The 16,133-nt window shown below is 46.6% G+C and overlaps 1 protein-coding gene and 1 long non-coding RNA gene across 3 annotated transcripts; one reads left to right on the top strand and one right to left on the bottom strand.

The window, feature by feature from the left end:
- Positions 1-806: 806 nt before the first annotated feature.
- Positions 807-15,898, bottom strand: WDR83OS (WD repeat domain 83 opposite strand). 2 transcript variants are annotated; one of them, XM_005652849.3, is made up of 5 exons: positions 15,802-15,898; positions 12,743-12,872; positions 1,879-1,984; positions 1,282-1,379; positions 807-1,187 (listed from the first exon to the last, which is right to left on the bottom strand). In XM_005652849.3, the coding sequence occupies exons 2-5, from the start codon at positions 12,802-12,804 to the stop codon at positions 1,121-1,123; spliced, it is 333 nt and encodes a 110-aa protein (XP_005652906.1). In that variant the 5' UTR covers positions 12,805-12,872; positions 15,802-15,898; the 3' UTR covers positions 807-1,120.
- LOC100736972 (uncharacterized) lies at positions 11,743-14,371 on the top strand. Its single transcript, XR_002341621.2, has 2 exons — positions 11,743-11,867; positions 12,613-14,371. It is a non-coding gene; the product is annotated as an uncharacterized LOC100736972 (long non-coding RNA).
- Positions 15,899-16,133: the final 235 nt, after the last annotated feature.

The following is a 16,133-nucleotide window of genomic DNA, read 5'->3' as shown; positions in this document are numbered from 1 at the left end:
AAATATGTGCGTAGAATCCTAGGGTATGCCGTTGACCTTCAGGGCTAGGGTCCGCCAGGAACCTAGCTTGGCCAGGAGCAGAGGTTAATGGGTGCCCTTTTCTGTCCTACGGATTGAGACATTGAGTAAAGGAATTGCCTCTTACAGCGCTGGGGAGGGGTGGCATCCAGCCTTGGGAGAGACACGGATGTCCTCTGGAGAGGAGAGTGAGAACTTCACAGGTAAGGGAAAACGGTTTTTCTTGCCTTCCCTGGTCCCTACCAGTACATCTGACTTGCTTACAGTACCCCCATTCCCCTGATAAGAAAACCAAAGCCCAGGAGTTCCCATTGTGGCGCAGTGGTTAACAAATCCGACTAGGAACCAGGAGGTTGCAGGTTCGATCCCTGGCCTTGCCCAGTGGGTTAAGGATCCGGTGTTGCTGTGAGCTGTGGTCGCAGACGCGGCTTGGATCCCGCATTGCTGTGGCTATGGCGTAGACTGGAAGCTACAGCTCCGATTAGACCCCAGCCTGGGAACCTCCATATGCAGCAGGAAGCTACCCTAGAAAAGGCAAAAAAAAAAAGAAAAAAGAAAGAAAACCAAAGCCCAGATTCCTCAGATTAGCCCTGCTGCCAGAGGGCAAAGATCACTGTTCTGTCTCTGGCAGGGGACTTAGGGCTGGAGGCGTGTGAAATAAGAAAACTACCCTGAAGTCTCCAAACTAAGGCTCCCACCCAAGGTCTGACAGAGTGGAAGAACTGGAGCCCTTCCCCCTGCTAAGACAAGCACCCACAATGCACCGGAGAGTGAGGTCACAGAGAACATCCAGAATGCAAAACTTTATTAACTGGTTTCAACATGAAAATGATTGGAAACATGGACAGCACCTCCCCCAGCAGCAGGCAGGGTGGGGAAGGCAGGCAGGAGTGGGTTGGCCTATGCAATTCCCCTCGCTGCCTCAGCAGAAGTGGGATCCCAGGGACAGAGCCAAGTTCCCTCCATCCACCTGCTGGCCCTGAGACTACCTCACCCAGAGAAGCCCAGGACTGCAGTTGAGGGCCAGAGACTGAGTAGCCAAGGCCCAGGCCTAGGGCAAGGTGGACAGAGGGGTCCAGGATGGGACCCCTCTAGGCTGACATCACCAGGGGGGCGTCATGGGCTGAGGGTTCTGCAGATACGACATCACCACAGCAGAGATGGACAGCCTGAGACAGGAGAGAGGAGTCAGTCCAGGATGGATAGGCTTGGGGATCCCCTCCCCTTACCCAGGAGTCCCTCCCTCTCCAGGCCCAGGCTCACATGAAGCTACTCATCATCTGTTTAGTGTCCTCAGAGCTCCGGGAGTTGGCAAAGCTGATGAAGGAACAGTAGACGGCAACCCAAGCGCACCACTTCAGCTGGGAGAGGTAAGTGGATGGATGGGTTAGGTCAGTGAGAGGCACCCTAATGAGCCCACATAAGGGCCATTCCCAGGCACCAGTGCCAACCCCAAGTCCACCTGGTGCAGCTCAAACCTTGCCCCACAAAGTCCCACAGTCCCAGGCCCCCATAGCTAACTCCGGTACCAAAGCACTGGTCCTACTCCCTTGTCCTGCATGTCTGACCCCACATCCCCTCAGGCCTAAGGAGAATGGCCCTTGACATCCCCCATCACACTAAGGACCCCACCTTTTTTCCACCAGTCCCCTCCAAGATGCTTTAAAACCTGGCCCCATCCTCAGACCAATCTCCCATGTACCTACCCTGACCCAGACCCTTGGCTTCCCCCAGAGCTCTGGCTTTCTTCACCCAGCATCACCCCAGCCCTGACCCCTCAGTGCTGGCCCTGCTTCATTCTGAATCCATCCCTTCCCCAGTGCCAGGTAGAGCTACCTGGAAGGAAACAGCCCTGCCCACCTTGAGCATGAGGCCACACATGCTGAAGATCATGCCAAGCAGGTTCATGTAGTCTGGTGTTGGGTCATCCAAGGCTGGGTTACACTCACTGGGCGGGGGTTTGTACCTGCAGCAGGTTCAGGGTCAGGGGTGCTCAAGGTCCACTCCCAGGATGGGCAGGTACTCCCTTGGGCTCCCAACCCACAACCTGAGGCCCATTCCCACTGTTAAAAATAAAGCCACAGGAGTCCCTGTCATGGTTAAGTGGTTAACGAACCCAACTAGGAACCATGAAGTTGTGGGTTCGATCCCTGGCCTCGCTCAGTGGGTTAAGGATCCACCATTGCCATCAGCTGTGGTGTAGGTCAAAGACGCAGCTTGGATCTGATGTAGCTGTAGGCCAGCTGCTACAGCTCCAATTTGACCCCTAGCCTGCGAACTTCCACATTCCACAGGTGCAGCCCTAAAAAGACAAAAGACAAATAAATAAATGAATAAATAAATAAGGAAAACCACAGGCCAAAAATGGAGTCACTTATGCTAGATCAATCCACTTAAACTTAACTGGAGCTTCAGCCTCCTCCAGAAATGTAGTCTTAACTGGTCAGTCAGGAGTTTTCTGATCTGCACTAATGTAGTCTGTCACACAGGCCCTCTCCCCTCTCCATCCCCCAAAGGAAGAGGTAACCTACCTAATAAGACCCTTTTTTCCCCAAAAAGGAAGTGACCCAATCTGAAATAATCCTTTTGTTTCTGCTTATGACTTCCTTGCCCTGCCTTTAAAAACCTTTCCCTGGGAGTTCCCGTCGTGGCGCAGTGGTTAACGAATCCGACTAGGAACCATGAGGTTGCGGGTTCGGTCCCTGCCCTTGCTCAGTGGGTTAACGATCCGGCGTTGCCATGGGCTGTGGTGTAGGTTGCAGACGCGGCTCGGATCCCACGTTGCTGTGGCTCTGGCGTAGGCTGGTGGCTACAGCTCCGATTCAACCCCTAGCCTGGGAACCTCCATATGCCGCGGGAGCGGCCCAAGAAATAGCAACAACAACAACAACAAAAGACAAAAAAAGACAAAAAAAAAAACAAAAAACAAAACAAAAAACCTTTCCCTTTCTGCAGCCCTTTAGAGTTCACTCTTCTTGCTAGATGGGATGTTGTCTGATCCATGAATCCTTCAATAAAGCCAATTAGATTTTTAGAATTTACTCAGTTAAACCTTGTTTTTTCAACAGATTTGGTGACAGCGACAGGATCCAAACCTCTGACAGTATTCAGAGAGCAGAAACACAAGCATGGTACCCATGAACCCCTTATTGAGTTCAGTGTCTTATCTCGGTGTTTCCAGGGCTATGGGAAAATCCCTCTCACTTCTGAGCTCTGCTCTCTGCATCATGCTCCCCATCTAACTGGCTTTCCAGCCAGTTCCCCATGTGTCTGGAATCAATAGTTCCACATTCTCAGGGCTGCTGGTAGTTCAGACCACAGTTCCTCATTTTGTTCAAAACCCTAAGCCCTTGGTTCTGTTCCCGGATTCCATGTTAGAAACTGCTGGCAGTTTGGCTTGCTGTTCCCTATTTGTTTGAGATCCTTCCTGATTCCATGTTAGGCACTACTGGTGGCAGCTTCAATTCTCCATTTGTTTGGAATCAGTCCACAGTTCCCATTTGAGGTCTGCTGGTTCAATCTTCTCCCCAGCCCCAGCTTCCATGTTGGCAACTAGTAATGGTACACTTAGCCAAGCCGCAGTAACTGGTTACTGCTGGAGTGTTAAGGTCCACATGTTTGTAGGTCTTGCTTTGTGTAAGATAAAGGCCAGCTAAGAGAGATGGGAGCATTCACCTTTGATGAATCTAGTGCGCCACCTGTTGGCACACCTGCTTAGTTTATGTGTAAGAACTATAATCCCAGAAGCTGTAAATATCTACAAAAATGGCAAAATATTACTAAAACCAACCTGGAATTACAATGGCCATTGTGGGGAATGTTTCAGTGAGACAAGACTGTCTATTCAAGAAGACCCCTTGAGGGAGTTGGATGGACTGAGAGTTTGGGATTAGTAGAATTTAGAATGGATAAGTGGAGTTCCTGTCGTGGCACAGCGGAAATGAATCCAACCAGGAACCATTAGGTTTCGGGTTTGATCTCTGGCCTCGCTCAGTGGGTTAAGGATCTGGCGTTGCCGTGAGCTATGGTGTAGGTCGCAGACGTGGCTCAGATCTGGCTCTGGCGTAGGCCAGCAGCTGCAGCTCCAATTAGACCCTTAGCCTGGGAACCTCCATATGCTGCAGGTGCACCCCCCACCCCCCCACCACCCCCAAAAAGAATGGATAAGCAATGAGGTCCTGCTGTACAACACAGGGAACTATATGCAATCTCTTGTGATAGAACATAATAGAAGATAATATGAGAAAAAGGAGTTCCCGTCGTGACGCAGCAGAAACAAATCCAACTAGGAACCATGAGGTTGCAGGTTCATTCCCTGGCCTTGCTCAGTGGGTTAAGGATCTGGCGTTGCCATGAGCTGTGGTGTAGGTTGCAGACATGGCTCAGATCTTGCATTGCTGTGGCTGTGGTGCAGGCCAGCAGCTGTAGCTCCAGTTAGACCCCTAGCCTGGGAACCTCCATATGCTTCAGGTGCAGCCCTAAAAAGCAAAAACAAAGAGAGAGAGAAAAAGAATGTGTGTGTGTGTGTGTGTGTGTGTGTGTGTGTATAACTGGGTCACTTTGCTGTAGAGCAGAAACTGAGAGAACATTATAAATCAACTATAATTTAAAAAAAAAAAAAAATTTTAGAGGAGTTCCCGTCATGGTGCAGCAGAAACGAATCCAACTAGGAACCATGAGGTTGCAGGTTTGATCCCTGGCCTCGCTCAGTGGGTTAAGGATCTGGCGATGCCATGAGCTGTGGTGTAGATCAAAGATGAGGCTTGGATCTGGCATTGCTGTGGCTCTGGTGTAGGCTGGCAGCAACAGCTCTGAATGGACCCCTAGCCTGGGAACCTCCATATGCTGTGGGTGTGGCCCTAAAAAGACAATAAATAAAAAAATAAATAAATATTTTTAAAGTCCCCTTTAAAATGACAGTTTCCTGGAGTTCCCATCATGGCTCAGAGATAACAGATCCGACTAGTATCAATGAGGACACAGGTTCAATCTCCAGCCTTGCTCAGTGGGTCAGGGATCTGGTGTTGCCCTGAGCTGTGGTGTAGGTCACAGACGTGGTTCAGATCCCTGTCTATCAGCAAGATAGACACAGACGTGTTGCTGTGGCTATGGTGTAGGGTGGCAGCTGCAGCTCCAATTAGACCCCTAGCCTCGGAACTTTCATATGCCTCAGGCGTGGCCCTAAAAAGACCAAAAAAAAAAGAAAGTGAGGGTTTCCTAATTAAATCCTTTTTTTTTTGCCATGCCTGCAGCATGTGGAATTTCCTAGGCCAGAGATTGAACCCTTGCCACAGCAGCAACTGGAGCTGCTTCAGTGACAACACCGATGGCATACTATTTTGACTGATATGCAGAAGCTTCCAAAAGGCTTCAAGATTCCAAAACAGCATCATTAAAATACTGGTTACAGAAAGGCTAATGAAAAATCAAAAACACAGGAAGTACCTAAAACAAAAAAGGATAGGACTGACATGACTCCTACTGCTCCCCCTCTCCTTCTTTACCTTATTCTTCACCCGAGTATTCATGTTTACTGATTTTTTTTTTTTTTTTTTTTTTGCTTTTTAGGGCCAAACCCATGGCATATGGAAGTTCCCAGGCTACAGCTGCCAGCCACAGCAATGCGGGATCCAAGCCTTGTCTGCAACTTATACCACAGCTCATGGCAACACCAGATCCTTAAACCACTGAGCAAGGTCAGGGATCAAACCAACATCCTCACGGCTACTAGTCTGATTCATTTCTGCTGTACCACAACGGGAACTCCTGATTCTCCTTCCGAACTGTCTCTCCACACTGAAGATAGTATTTTTTTTTTTTTTTTTTTTTGTCATTTCTTGGGCCGCTCCTGCGGCATATGGAGGTTCCCGGGCTAGGGGTCGAATCGGAGCTGTAGCTGCCAGCCTACGCCAGAGCCACAGCAACGCAGGATCCGAGCCGCGTCTGCGACCTACACCACAGCTCACGGCAACGCCAGAACCTTGACCCACTGAGCAAGGGCAGGGATCGAACCCGCAACCTCATGGTTCCTAGTCGGATTAGTTAACCACTGCGCCACGACGGGAACTCCTGAAGATAGTATTAAACATTGACCGTGTAAGACAGAACTACCCAAAGTTGCAGATGAACCTCCTTGAGTGTCTTTTACTCTTTAGTCAAAGACTGAAGAAGGGCCATTGTTAAGGTATTCCTCAAACGAGGGAGGAATCTCAAAAGTTCTTTGACAACAACAACAAAAATTAAAAAAAAAAAAAAAGGAGTTCCCGTCGTGGCGCTGTGGTTAACGAATCCGACTAGGAACCATGAGGTTGCGGGTTCGGTCCCTGCCCCTGCTCAGTGGGTTAACGATCTGGCGTTGCCGTGAGCTGTGGTGTAGGTTGCAGACGCGGCTCGGATCCCGCGTTGCTGTGGCTCTGGCGTAGGCCGGTGGCTACAGCTCCGATTCGACCCCTAGCCTGGGAACCTCCATATGCCGCGGGAGCGGCCCAAGAAATAGCAACAACAACAACAACTAAAATTTAAAAAAAAAAAAAAAAGTTCTTTGAAGAATGTCAACTCACTATCAGTGCCTCGACCCCAGGCTGCAAGAGCTTTAACAGCTTGTGCACATGCAGGTAGGAGCTGGTGAAGCCCCTAAATGGATGCAGGAAGCCAAAGACAAAACCTGAAGGATGATATTCCAGATCCTCAACCAGAAAAGGCTTGAAAAAACAGCAACTGACGTTTTTTTTTGGACTGTACCTGCATCATGTGAAAATTCCCAAGACCCAGATTGAACCCTTGCCACAACAGCAACTCCGGCTGCTGCAATGACAATGCTGGATCCTTAACCCACTGTGCCGCAAAGGAACTCCACCAACTGTCCTTCCATAAGCCATTTCTAGAGTCTTCCCTACCCCTACTGATTGTTATTCATCAAACCAAAGAAAGATGAATCTGGCTGACTTTAAGGCACTCTTGGAAGCTCTCCTCCTGCATTCCGGTTGCATATGATAAACAGAGTCACCCAGGAGTTCCAGTCACGGTGCGGTGGAAATGAATCCGACGAGGAACTATGAGGTTGAGGGTTCATTCCCTGGCCTTGCCCAGTGCGTTAGGGACCTGGCGTTGCTATCCCGGTGGCTGTGGCATAGTCCAGCAGCTATAGCTCCAATCTGACCCCTAGCCTGGGAACCTCCACATGCCGTGGGTGTGGCCCTAAAAAACAAAAAATAAATAAATAAATAAATAAAAATTTTTTAAATGTTGCAATTCTCACTTAAAATTAAAAAACAAAAATGAAAAAATACATATTAAAAGAACAAAAAATAAAAAATAAACAGTCACCCAACCTCCTCTAGCTGCCCCGTCTGCAAATAGGTTACCTCCTGAGATAACCTATTGATAAAAAGGCAGAAAATAGGATGGAAGACCACCAGTCCGAGAAAGCCAGTGACCACAGCTGAGTACTTTGAAAAGAACTTAGGGAGGTCCCATTATGGCTCAGCAGTAACAAACCCAACTAGTATCCATGAGCATTCAGGTTTGATCCCTGACCTCACTCAGTGGGTTAAGGATCTGGCATTGCCATGAGCTGTGGTTTAGGTCACAGATGCAGCTTGGGTCCTGTATTGCTCTGGCTGTGGTGAAAGCCGGCAGCTGCAACTCCAATTCAACCCCTAGCCTGGGAACCTCCCTATGAAGCGAGGGAAGCTTAAAAAGACAAAAAAAGGGAGTTCCCGTCGTGGCGCTGTGGTTAACGAATCCGACTAGGAACCATGAGGTTGCGGGTTCGATCCCTGCCCTTGCTCAGTGGGTTAACGATCCGGCGTTGCCGTGAGCTGTGGTGTAGGCTGCAGACGCGGCTCGGATCCCGCGTTGCTGTGGCTGTGGCGTAGGCTGGTGGCTGCAGCTCCGATTCAACCCCTAGCCTGGGAACCTCCATATGCCGCGGAAGCGGCCCAAGAAATAGCAACAACAACAACAAAAAGACAAAAGACAAAAAAATAAAATAAAATAAAATAAAATAAATAAAAGACAAAAAAAGACCTGAGAGGAAGACCTCGAGCAAAAATCTGCCAAGCTATTGGCTTCGCAGCTAAAACAGCTCCAAGGCCACAGACCTAAAATAACACCTTCCTGGGGGGCCACCATCAAAAGGCTGGCCTGAAGGCCAATGTTTCACATGTAATCAACTAGGACACTGAAAAGATGGTCTTCAAAGGTCCTATACAAAGTCTTTTTTTTTTTTTTTTGCTTTTTAGGGGTGCACCTGTGGCATGTGGCATATGGACATTCTCAGGCTAGGGATCCAATCAGAGCTACAGCTGCCAGCCTTCACCACAGCCACAGCAACTCGGGATCAGAGCGCATCTGCTATCTATGCCACAGCTCACAGCAACACCAAATCCCCAACCCACTGAGCAGGGCCAGGGATTGAACTGGCATCCTCATGGACACTAGTCAGACTATATCCACTGAGCCACAAGGGGAACTCCCCCTATGCAAATTATCTTGAGTGCCCCCATACCTACCCGCTCAGTATTCTCCAATAAACTGTTAATCAGTAATTCTCTTGAACAGCCAAGGGGAAACTAAAATTACAATTAATGGGAAACCGTGCCAAATGCTAGTTGATATTGGAGCTACACTTCCCGCCTTAAACCGCCCCCACCCCCTCATAGGACAACAAATTCCTGGAAAAAGATTTCCTTAATGGAAGTAGCTAATAAAAGTGCAGAGAGAATTTCTGCCTTAACCAGTACAAAGAACTCTGGAACCTTTTACTGAAAGACTCTCCTTTCTGCTATGTTAGCAAATCCCCGTTCAATCTATTAGATGGAGATCTCCTAAGTTAAAGGGGCTAATACAGGGAATTCCCTTGTGGCTTATCAGGTTAGGGATCCAGTATTGTCACTGCAACAGCCCAGGTCACTGCGCTGGTGTAGGTTCAATCCCGGCCCTGTAACTTCCAAATGCTGCAGGCAAAGCCAAAAAGGGAAAAAAAAGGGGGGTGGGTATAAGCTAATACATTTTGCTTCTGATCAAGACCTCACCTTAAAATTTCATGACCAACCTGAACTGATCTTTTATGTTTTTACACTCTGTCCTTGACACAGAAGGGAAAGAATTCCAACAAAAGTCACCTAATTAAATTGAGGTGCCAAAAATCTGTAGGTTACTTCCAATCCTTGGGAGAATAAAAAGTACAGAGCCTAGGAGTTCCTCTCATGGCTCAGCTGTAACAAACCCAACTAGTATCCATGAGGATGTGGGTTTGATCCCTGGCCTCATTCATCAGGTTAAAGATCCAGAGTTGCCATGAGCTATGGTATAGGTCATAGATGTGTCTTGAATCTGGCACTGCTGTGGCTGTGGTGTAGGCTGGCAGCTGCAGCTCCAATTTGACCCCTATCTTGAGAATTTCAATATGCCTTGGGTGCAGTCCTAAAAATAAAAAAAAATTCAGAGAGATGGAGTTCCCTGGTGGCTCAGTGGGTTAAGGATCTGGCATTGTCAGTGCCATGGCTTGGGTTGCTGCTGTGGCACGTGTTTGATCCCTGGCCCAGGAACTTCCACATGCCACAGTGCAACCAAAAAAAAAAAAAAAAAAAAAGATTCAGAGAAACATAATTAAACCTCTTCCTCAATTACCTCAGTATCCACTAAAGCCTGAAGCCACACAAAGCCTCACACCAACAACAGAAGATCTAATCTCCCACGAGGTAATCACACCCTGTATTAGACCCTGCGATACACAGATCCTGCCAGCCTGGAAATCTGAAGGGTGAGGATGGCAATTTGTCCAGGACTAAAACATATTACCTAAAAGAGGAGTTACAGCTCCAATTTGACCTCTAGCCTAGGAACTTTCATATGCTACAGGTGAGGCCCTAAAAAGAAAAGGAGAAAAAAAAAAGGAATGCAGTTATCAGGTTGTTTAAAATGTCCTCTTTGAAGACAGGGATAAATGCCCCCAACCCCAGTCCTGTAACACCAGTGCATCAATTCTTTTGAAGATGAGGTTCCCTTCCCAGACACTAAGGTCATGCTGCCTCACTGTGTACATGCTAATCTGTCTCTTGAATCTTTGAAGGAATATACCCGTCATGTTTGATGTATGACATATGTGTTCTTTGTTCTGAAAAGATATGTATCTCAAGATATGCACTTGAGGCATCCACATGGAGCTGGCTGGCCACTGTGGACGTGGAGACATTCTTGCATCACTGAGAACTTGAATTTTCTGAACAGTATCAAATTCAACTACACCACCTGCTATTCTCAAAACAGTATCTGTTAACAGCTGCCAACTGCAACCTCACAGTCTCAAGGTCTCCCTTTGTAACTATACGAGCATTTCGGACCCCACCAATCCTTGCTTAACAAGCACCCTTACTTCTTGACAACTCTGGTTATATAACTCCTGACAAACAACTTATGTAAATATAGGTTTTGACTATATAAGCCTCCCTATTTTGCTGTCCAGTAAAACACAATTCAAGTGCTTCCGGAATCTGTCTCTAGGGCTATAGTCCTCGCTTTGGCTTAAATAAAATTCTCTTCTTTTCCTTTTTTTTTTTTTTTTTTTTTTTTTCCTTTCTTTTTTAAGGGCTGAACCTGTAGCATTATGGAAGTGCCCAGGCTATGGCACAGCCACAGCAACGCCAGATCCGAACCACATCTGCAACCTATACCGCAGCTTGCAGCAACACCAGATCCTTTAACCTACTGAGCTAGAGCCAGGGATCAAACCCACATCCTCATGGATACTGGTCGGGTTTGTAACCTGCTAAACCAAAACGGGAACTCCCAAATTCTCTTCTATTCTTATTACAGACTAGGTGACTATTTCCATTGACCAAAGGGACATAAACTCTCCAAGGAAAAAAAATTACAATTCTAATACTGTTCATTACCTAGGTCATAGCCTAAGTGCTGAAGGAATCCAGCTATCTCCAAAAAAGATTAGGCTAATCCAAGAATTTCCTATTTCTACAACAAAGAGACAGCTTCATGGATTTCTAGACCTGATTGGCTATTGCAGACTATGGGTTCCTGTTTTTCTCTGTTGGCTTCCCCACTCTATGAACTTACTAAGATTTTAGTCCCCAAGCCCCTTTCTTGGGAGGATAGATGGAAACAGATATTTTCTAAGACTAAAACAAGCCTGTAAAAACAGCCTTCCCTAGGGCTACCTAATTATTCAAAACCTTTCACCCTAATTTGTTCATGAAAGGTAATTAGACCCTGGGAGGGCTCACAGAGGAACGCAGCAATAAGCACAGCCTGTTTCCTGTCACAACACACAACTGGCTTCAGTTGTCCTTGTCTATCCTAACTGTCGTAAGGCTATAGCTGCAGCTACAAAACTAATAGATGTCTTAGCAGACCTAACCCTAGGTAATGATATTTACTTATAAACTCCTCATACTGCCCTAAGTCATCATCTTCTTCCTCTTTTTGTTTTTTTAAGGGCTGCACCCGTGACATATGGAAATTCCCAGGTTAGGGGTCTAATTGGATCTACAGCTGTCAGCCTGTGCCAAAGCAACACCAGATCCTAGCCAAGTCTTTGACCTACACCACAGCTCACAGCAACGCCAAATCCTTAACCTACTGAGCAGGGCCAAGGATCAAACCTGCATCCTACTGGATACTAGTCAGGTTCATTACCACTAAGCCCCAACAGGAACTCCTGCCCAAAGTCTTCTTACCTCTAAATTGATTCCATATTTCTCTGCAAGCAGATTAACCTCCTATGAGATCCTTCTGCCTTCACACCTAACTCTACATCTCAAATGCTGCAGTGTACTCAGTCCTGCTACAGCACTACTCTTGCCTGACAAAGATGAGCCCATGACTGCATGGTAAGAACATCGTGATCCAATCTTGTTTTTTTGATGGGTCAATTCTAAAAATGAAAAAGGGATGCCTTGTTTCCAAGCTGGGTATGCTACTACTAACCAATATAAATTACTTGAAAGGGAAACTTCCCTAGGACTAAGGCAGCCCAACAAACACAACTCCATACCCTTACCTGAGCAAGGCAGTTATCAGGTGATAAACTATTAATATTCAAACCAGGAGTTCCCGTCATGGCGCATTGGTTAACGAATCCGACTAGGAACCATGAGGTTGCGGGTTCGGTCCCTGCCCTTGCTCAGTGGGTTAACGATCCGGCGTTGCCGTGAGCTGTGGTGTAGGTCGCAGATGCGGCTCGGATCCCGCGTTGCTGCGGCTCTGGCGTAGGCCGGTGGCTACAGCTCCGATTCAACCCCTAGCCTGGGAACCTCCATATGCCGCGGGAGTGGCCCAAGAAATAGCAACAACAACAACAACAAAGGACAAAAGAAAAAAAAAAAAAAATTCAAACCATTAGCAGGTATGCCCTTGGGGTTATCCATGACTTGGGGATATTATGGAAACAAAGGGGTTTTGGTTTTTTTTAGTGCCGCAACTGTGGCATATGGAAGTTCCTCAGTCATCAGTAAAGTCATCAGTAAACCAGTGTCCACTGGTATACAACTTCCTGCTGATCCTTTGTTATCTCATGTTAGTATGAACAGCTGCTGTAAGTCTTTAATGTCATATACTAAAGTCTGTCATCAACAGGTTAAAGAAGGCTTCCCAGATCCCAATTCAAAGGATCCTGTTTGGGCACAATCTGGAGCCCGGTGACTGGGTATTACAGAAACATCATCAGAGGAAAATAGCCCTCAAGCCCCATTGGAAGGGATCTTACCAACTGCTCCTGACCATGGACACTGCTGCGAAACTAGAAGGCACTGAGCCTTGGGTACACATCTCAACAGCTAAGGAAGGCTCCACGGGACATTTAGTCTTGCACAGATGCTGGGGACCTCTGAATCAAACTGATGAGGAAGAGAAACAGCTGCCATCAAAGTGGATTGATTGCTTCTGTCCCAGACACTGGATCAAGACCATACTTTAACTAAACATGAAAGCTTTTCTCCTGTTTCTTTTCTTTACTCTGGCATTAACCTGGAAAGATAATGCTCTCCCAGGCTATTGCTAAGGGAGGTAACCTTTCAGACTGCTGGATTTGTCATCCAAGATTCCAATCTATCCGTGACGCTGGAGACCCCCTGGTCCTTCCTGTGACCAATTTCTCTTCTTCTTCTTCTTTTTTTTTTTTTTTTTTTGTTTTGCTTTTTAGGGCCACACCCGAAGCATATGGAGGCCCACGTTCCCATGATAATCTAGATCAGATTTGCCTCCACTCACTGAGAGATCTCACCAGCAGAACCCATCTTTGCAAGGTTTAGAATAACACTTTAGACTGGGAGATACTCTCCTCATATGTGCTGAAAAACTGACACCTGGCTTGAATGGGTAAACACGGTAATCTCTGTGAATGAATCCATTAACAGCACCTCCTTAATGGGAATGGTTTGTCTTTGTCCATGGTGGTTATTATTTTTCTTGGGCCTCTAAATGCCTAGATAGCCACTGCGGGCAAAGCCTCTTAGATTATCTAACTGTGCCCCTAACTGTCTACAAGCAAACTAACCTCATTGGTCAACTCTCAGATTTACATCATTGAGTTAGAAAGGACCTAATGGAGAGGATTTCACAACTCAGGGTTTAATTCCCTTGGCAGGGCCCATCGTGGCGCAGTGGTTAACGAATCCGACTAGGAACCATGAGGTTGTGGGTTCAATCCCTGGCCTCACTCAGTGGGTTAAGGATCCCCGGCATTGCCGTGAGCTGTAGTGTAGGTCGAAGGCTGTGTTGCTGTGGCTGTGGCGTAGGCTGGTGGCTACAGTTCCAATTAGACCCCTGGCCTGGGAACCTCCATATGCCGTGGGAGCGGCCCTAGAAAAGGCAAAAAGAAAAAAAAAGAACCTAGAGTCTCTGGCCAAAGTTGTTCTTTATAATAGGATAGCCCTTATCTTTTTTTTTTTTTTTTTTCCCATTTTTGGCCACCCTGCAGCATATATGGAGTTCCCGGGCAGGGATCAGATCCGAGCTGCAGTCATGACCTAAGCTGCAACTGTAGCAATACTAGATCCTTAACCCACTGTGCAGGGCCAGAGATGGAACCTGTGACCCAGCACTCCCAAGATGCAGCCGATCCTGTTGTGCCATAGCAGGAACTCCAACCTTGGTTATCTTTTAGCTGAGCAAGGAGTGTCTGTGCTGTGACCAACACCACCTGCTGCGCCTGGATTAACTCTTCTGGGGAAGTTGAAACTCAGTTTCATAATAACCCATATGAGCAAAAAGTTTTTTAAAAAAATTGCTATAAGTATGTGTATAACTGATTACTTTGCTACACACCTGAAACTAACACAGCATTGTAAGTCAACTATACTCCAATGAAATAAACAATTTTCAAAAAAGAAGAAAAGAACCTCAATTATGTAAAAGCACTGAGCAAGCCAGTTTGCTTAAGTTGACTCCTAGCAAAAAAAAAAAAAAAAAAAAAAAAAAAGGGCGGGGGGAGTTCCTGTTGTGGCTCAGTGGAACAAACAGGACTAGTATCCATAAGGATGCGGATTCAATCCCTGGCCTGGCTCAGTGGGTTAAGGATCTGTGGGTTAAGGATCTGGCGTTGCTGTGGCTGTGGTGCAGGCCAGCAGCTGCAGCTCTGATTTGACTCCTAGCCTGGGAATTTCCATATGCTAGAGGTGTGGCCCTAAAAAGCCAAAAAAAAAAAAAAAAAAAAAAAAAAAAGTGACTCCTTCAATGGGATACTCTTTGATATATTTTAATTTTGACTGGTTTGAGTGCTGAGGACCACAGCTCCAAAGCGCACTCCAAACACTGCAAATTATCCTGTTTATTTTAATCATAATAATCTCCCTGGTGCACCATATTCTCTCAAGAGCTTTAAATGTATATTCACAGCCGCTAACCACCAAGCAGAATATCTCCCTAAAACATCAGAAAAGGAACAAGAGAATGACCAACTTAAAGATGGTGAACCTGAAGCCAGTCAGGACCTGTGAATATCACAGAGGTTAAGCAAAAATATAAAAACCTATGAACACCATGCAAAGGAACAACAAAAACTACAATAACCTCAAACACAGCAGTGGGTAATGGCTCTCACACCTGAAGTGTTTTTTTATTTGTTGGTTTGGTTGGGCCACCCTCGCCCCCATGTGGAAGTTTCTGGGCCAGAGATCAAACAGGCGCCACAGCAACAACCCTAGCTGCTGCAGAGACAAATCCTTAACCCACTGAGCCACAAGGGAACTCCTCAAGCCTTTTTTTTAAATTTTATTTCTTTTTTTTTTTATCTTTCCAAGCCTTAAGTTTTGATTACACCTCTCAGTCAAGCTGAGAGTCCAATCAAAAGAGGGGCACTGTTTAAAAAAAAAAAACCACAGGCCCAAAACGGAGTCACTTGGACTAGGGCCAAGCCACCAAAGCAGGGCCTAATACCTAACTTAATTGAAGCTTCAACCTCCTCCAAAAAAATGTAGTTTTAAGAGTTCACTCAGTATTTTTCTGATCAGCACCAAACGCATTAGTCTGTTACAGAGTGCCTCTCCCGTCTCCATCCCCCAAAAAGAAGACGAGGTAACCATCACCTAATAAGACCCTTTTTTCCCCAAAAAGGAAGTGACTTAATCTAAAATAATCCTTTTTTCTTATGACTTCCTTGCCCTGCCTTCAAAAAACTTTCCATTTCCGTAGCCCTTAAGAGCCCCTTCCCCCCCTTGCTAGATGGGATACTGCCCAATCCATGAATCGTTTGATAAAGCCAATTAGAAACTTAAAATTTACAGCTGTTTTTCGTTTTTTTAACACCATGACAACTAGGATCCTCACCTCAGCACTTTGTTAGGCCTCCGTGGGTCCGACATACTGTTAGCGGACATAGCGAGTCAGAAGTCGCGCCTCTTCCGCTGCGGGTGTCGCAGCTTCTGGCAGCTTCCGATGTGGAAACGGAGGAAGGCTTTTGGAGTAACGCCCTCAGCCCTCGTGCTTCCGTTCCTAACGGCGGGGGCCGGAACTCTCCCAGCTAGGGGAAAGAATTGGAAGCCAAAAGTATTCCTAGAAAACAGGAAATGGGAAAAGAAAGTGAAAACTGGAAACAGGCTTCAGTATTCCCAATATTATCTCCAAAAAGCTGAAACTATTGAATCCGGAAGTGATAAATA

The sequence above is a fragment of the Sus scrofa genome, chromosome 2 (assembly GCF_054392235.1).
Source record: "Sus scrofa isolate SSC_HxYL_T2T_F1_AM1 chromosome 2, Sscrofa_HxYL_maternal_Yorkshire_Landrace_v2.0, whole genome shotgun sequence".
In the NCBI taxonomy this organism is placed as follows: domain Eukaryota; kingdom Metazoa; phylum Chordata; class Mammalia; order Artiodactyla; family Suidae; genus Sus; species Sus scrofa.
This window is presented reverse-complemented; position numbering and strand designations above follow the sequence as displayed.

Coding starts and splice junctions, on each gene's coding strand:
- WDR83OS (XM_005652849.3), bottom strand. CDS start 12,804: ATGTGTACCCAAGGCTCAGTGCCTTCTAGTTTCGCAGCAGTGTCCATG. Junction 1,380..1,878: donor TGTGTGGCCTCATGCTCAAG/GTGGGCAGGGCT, acceptor TACCTCTCCCAG/CTGAAGTGGTGCGCTTGGGT. Junction 1,188..1,281: donor CAGATGATGAGTAGCTTCAT/GTGAGCCTGGGC, acceptor CTCCTGTCTCAG/GCTGTCCATCTCTGCTGTGG.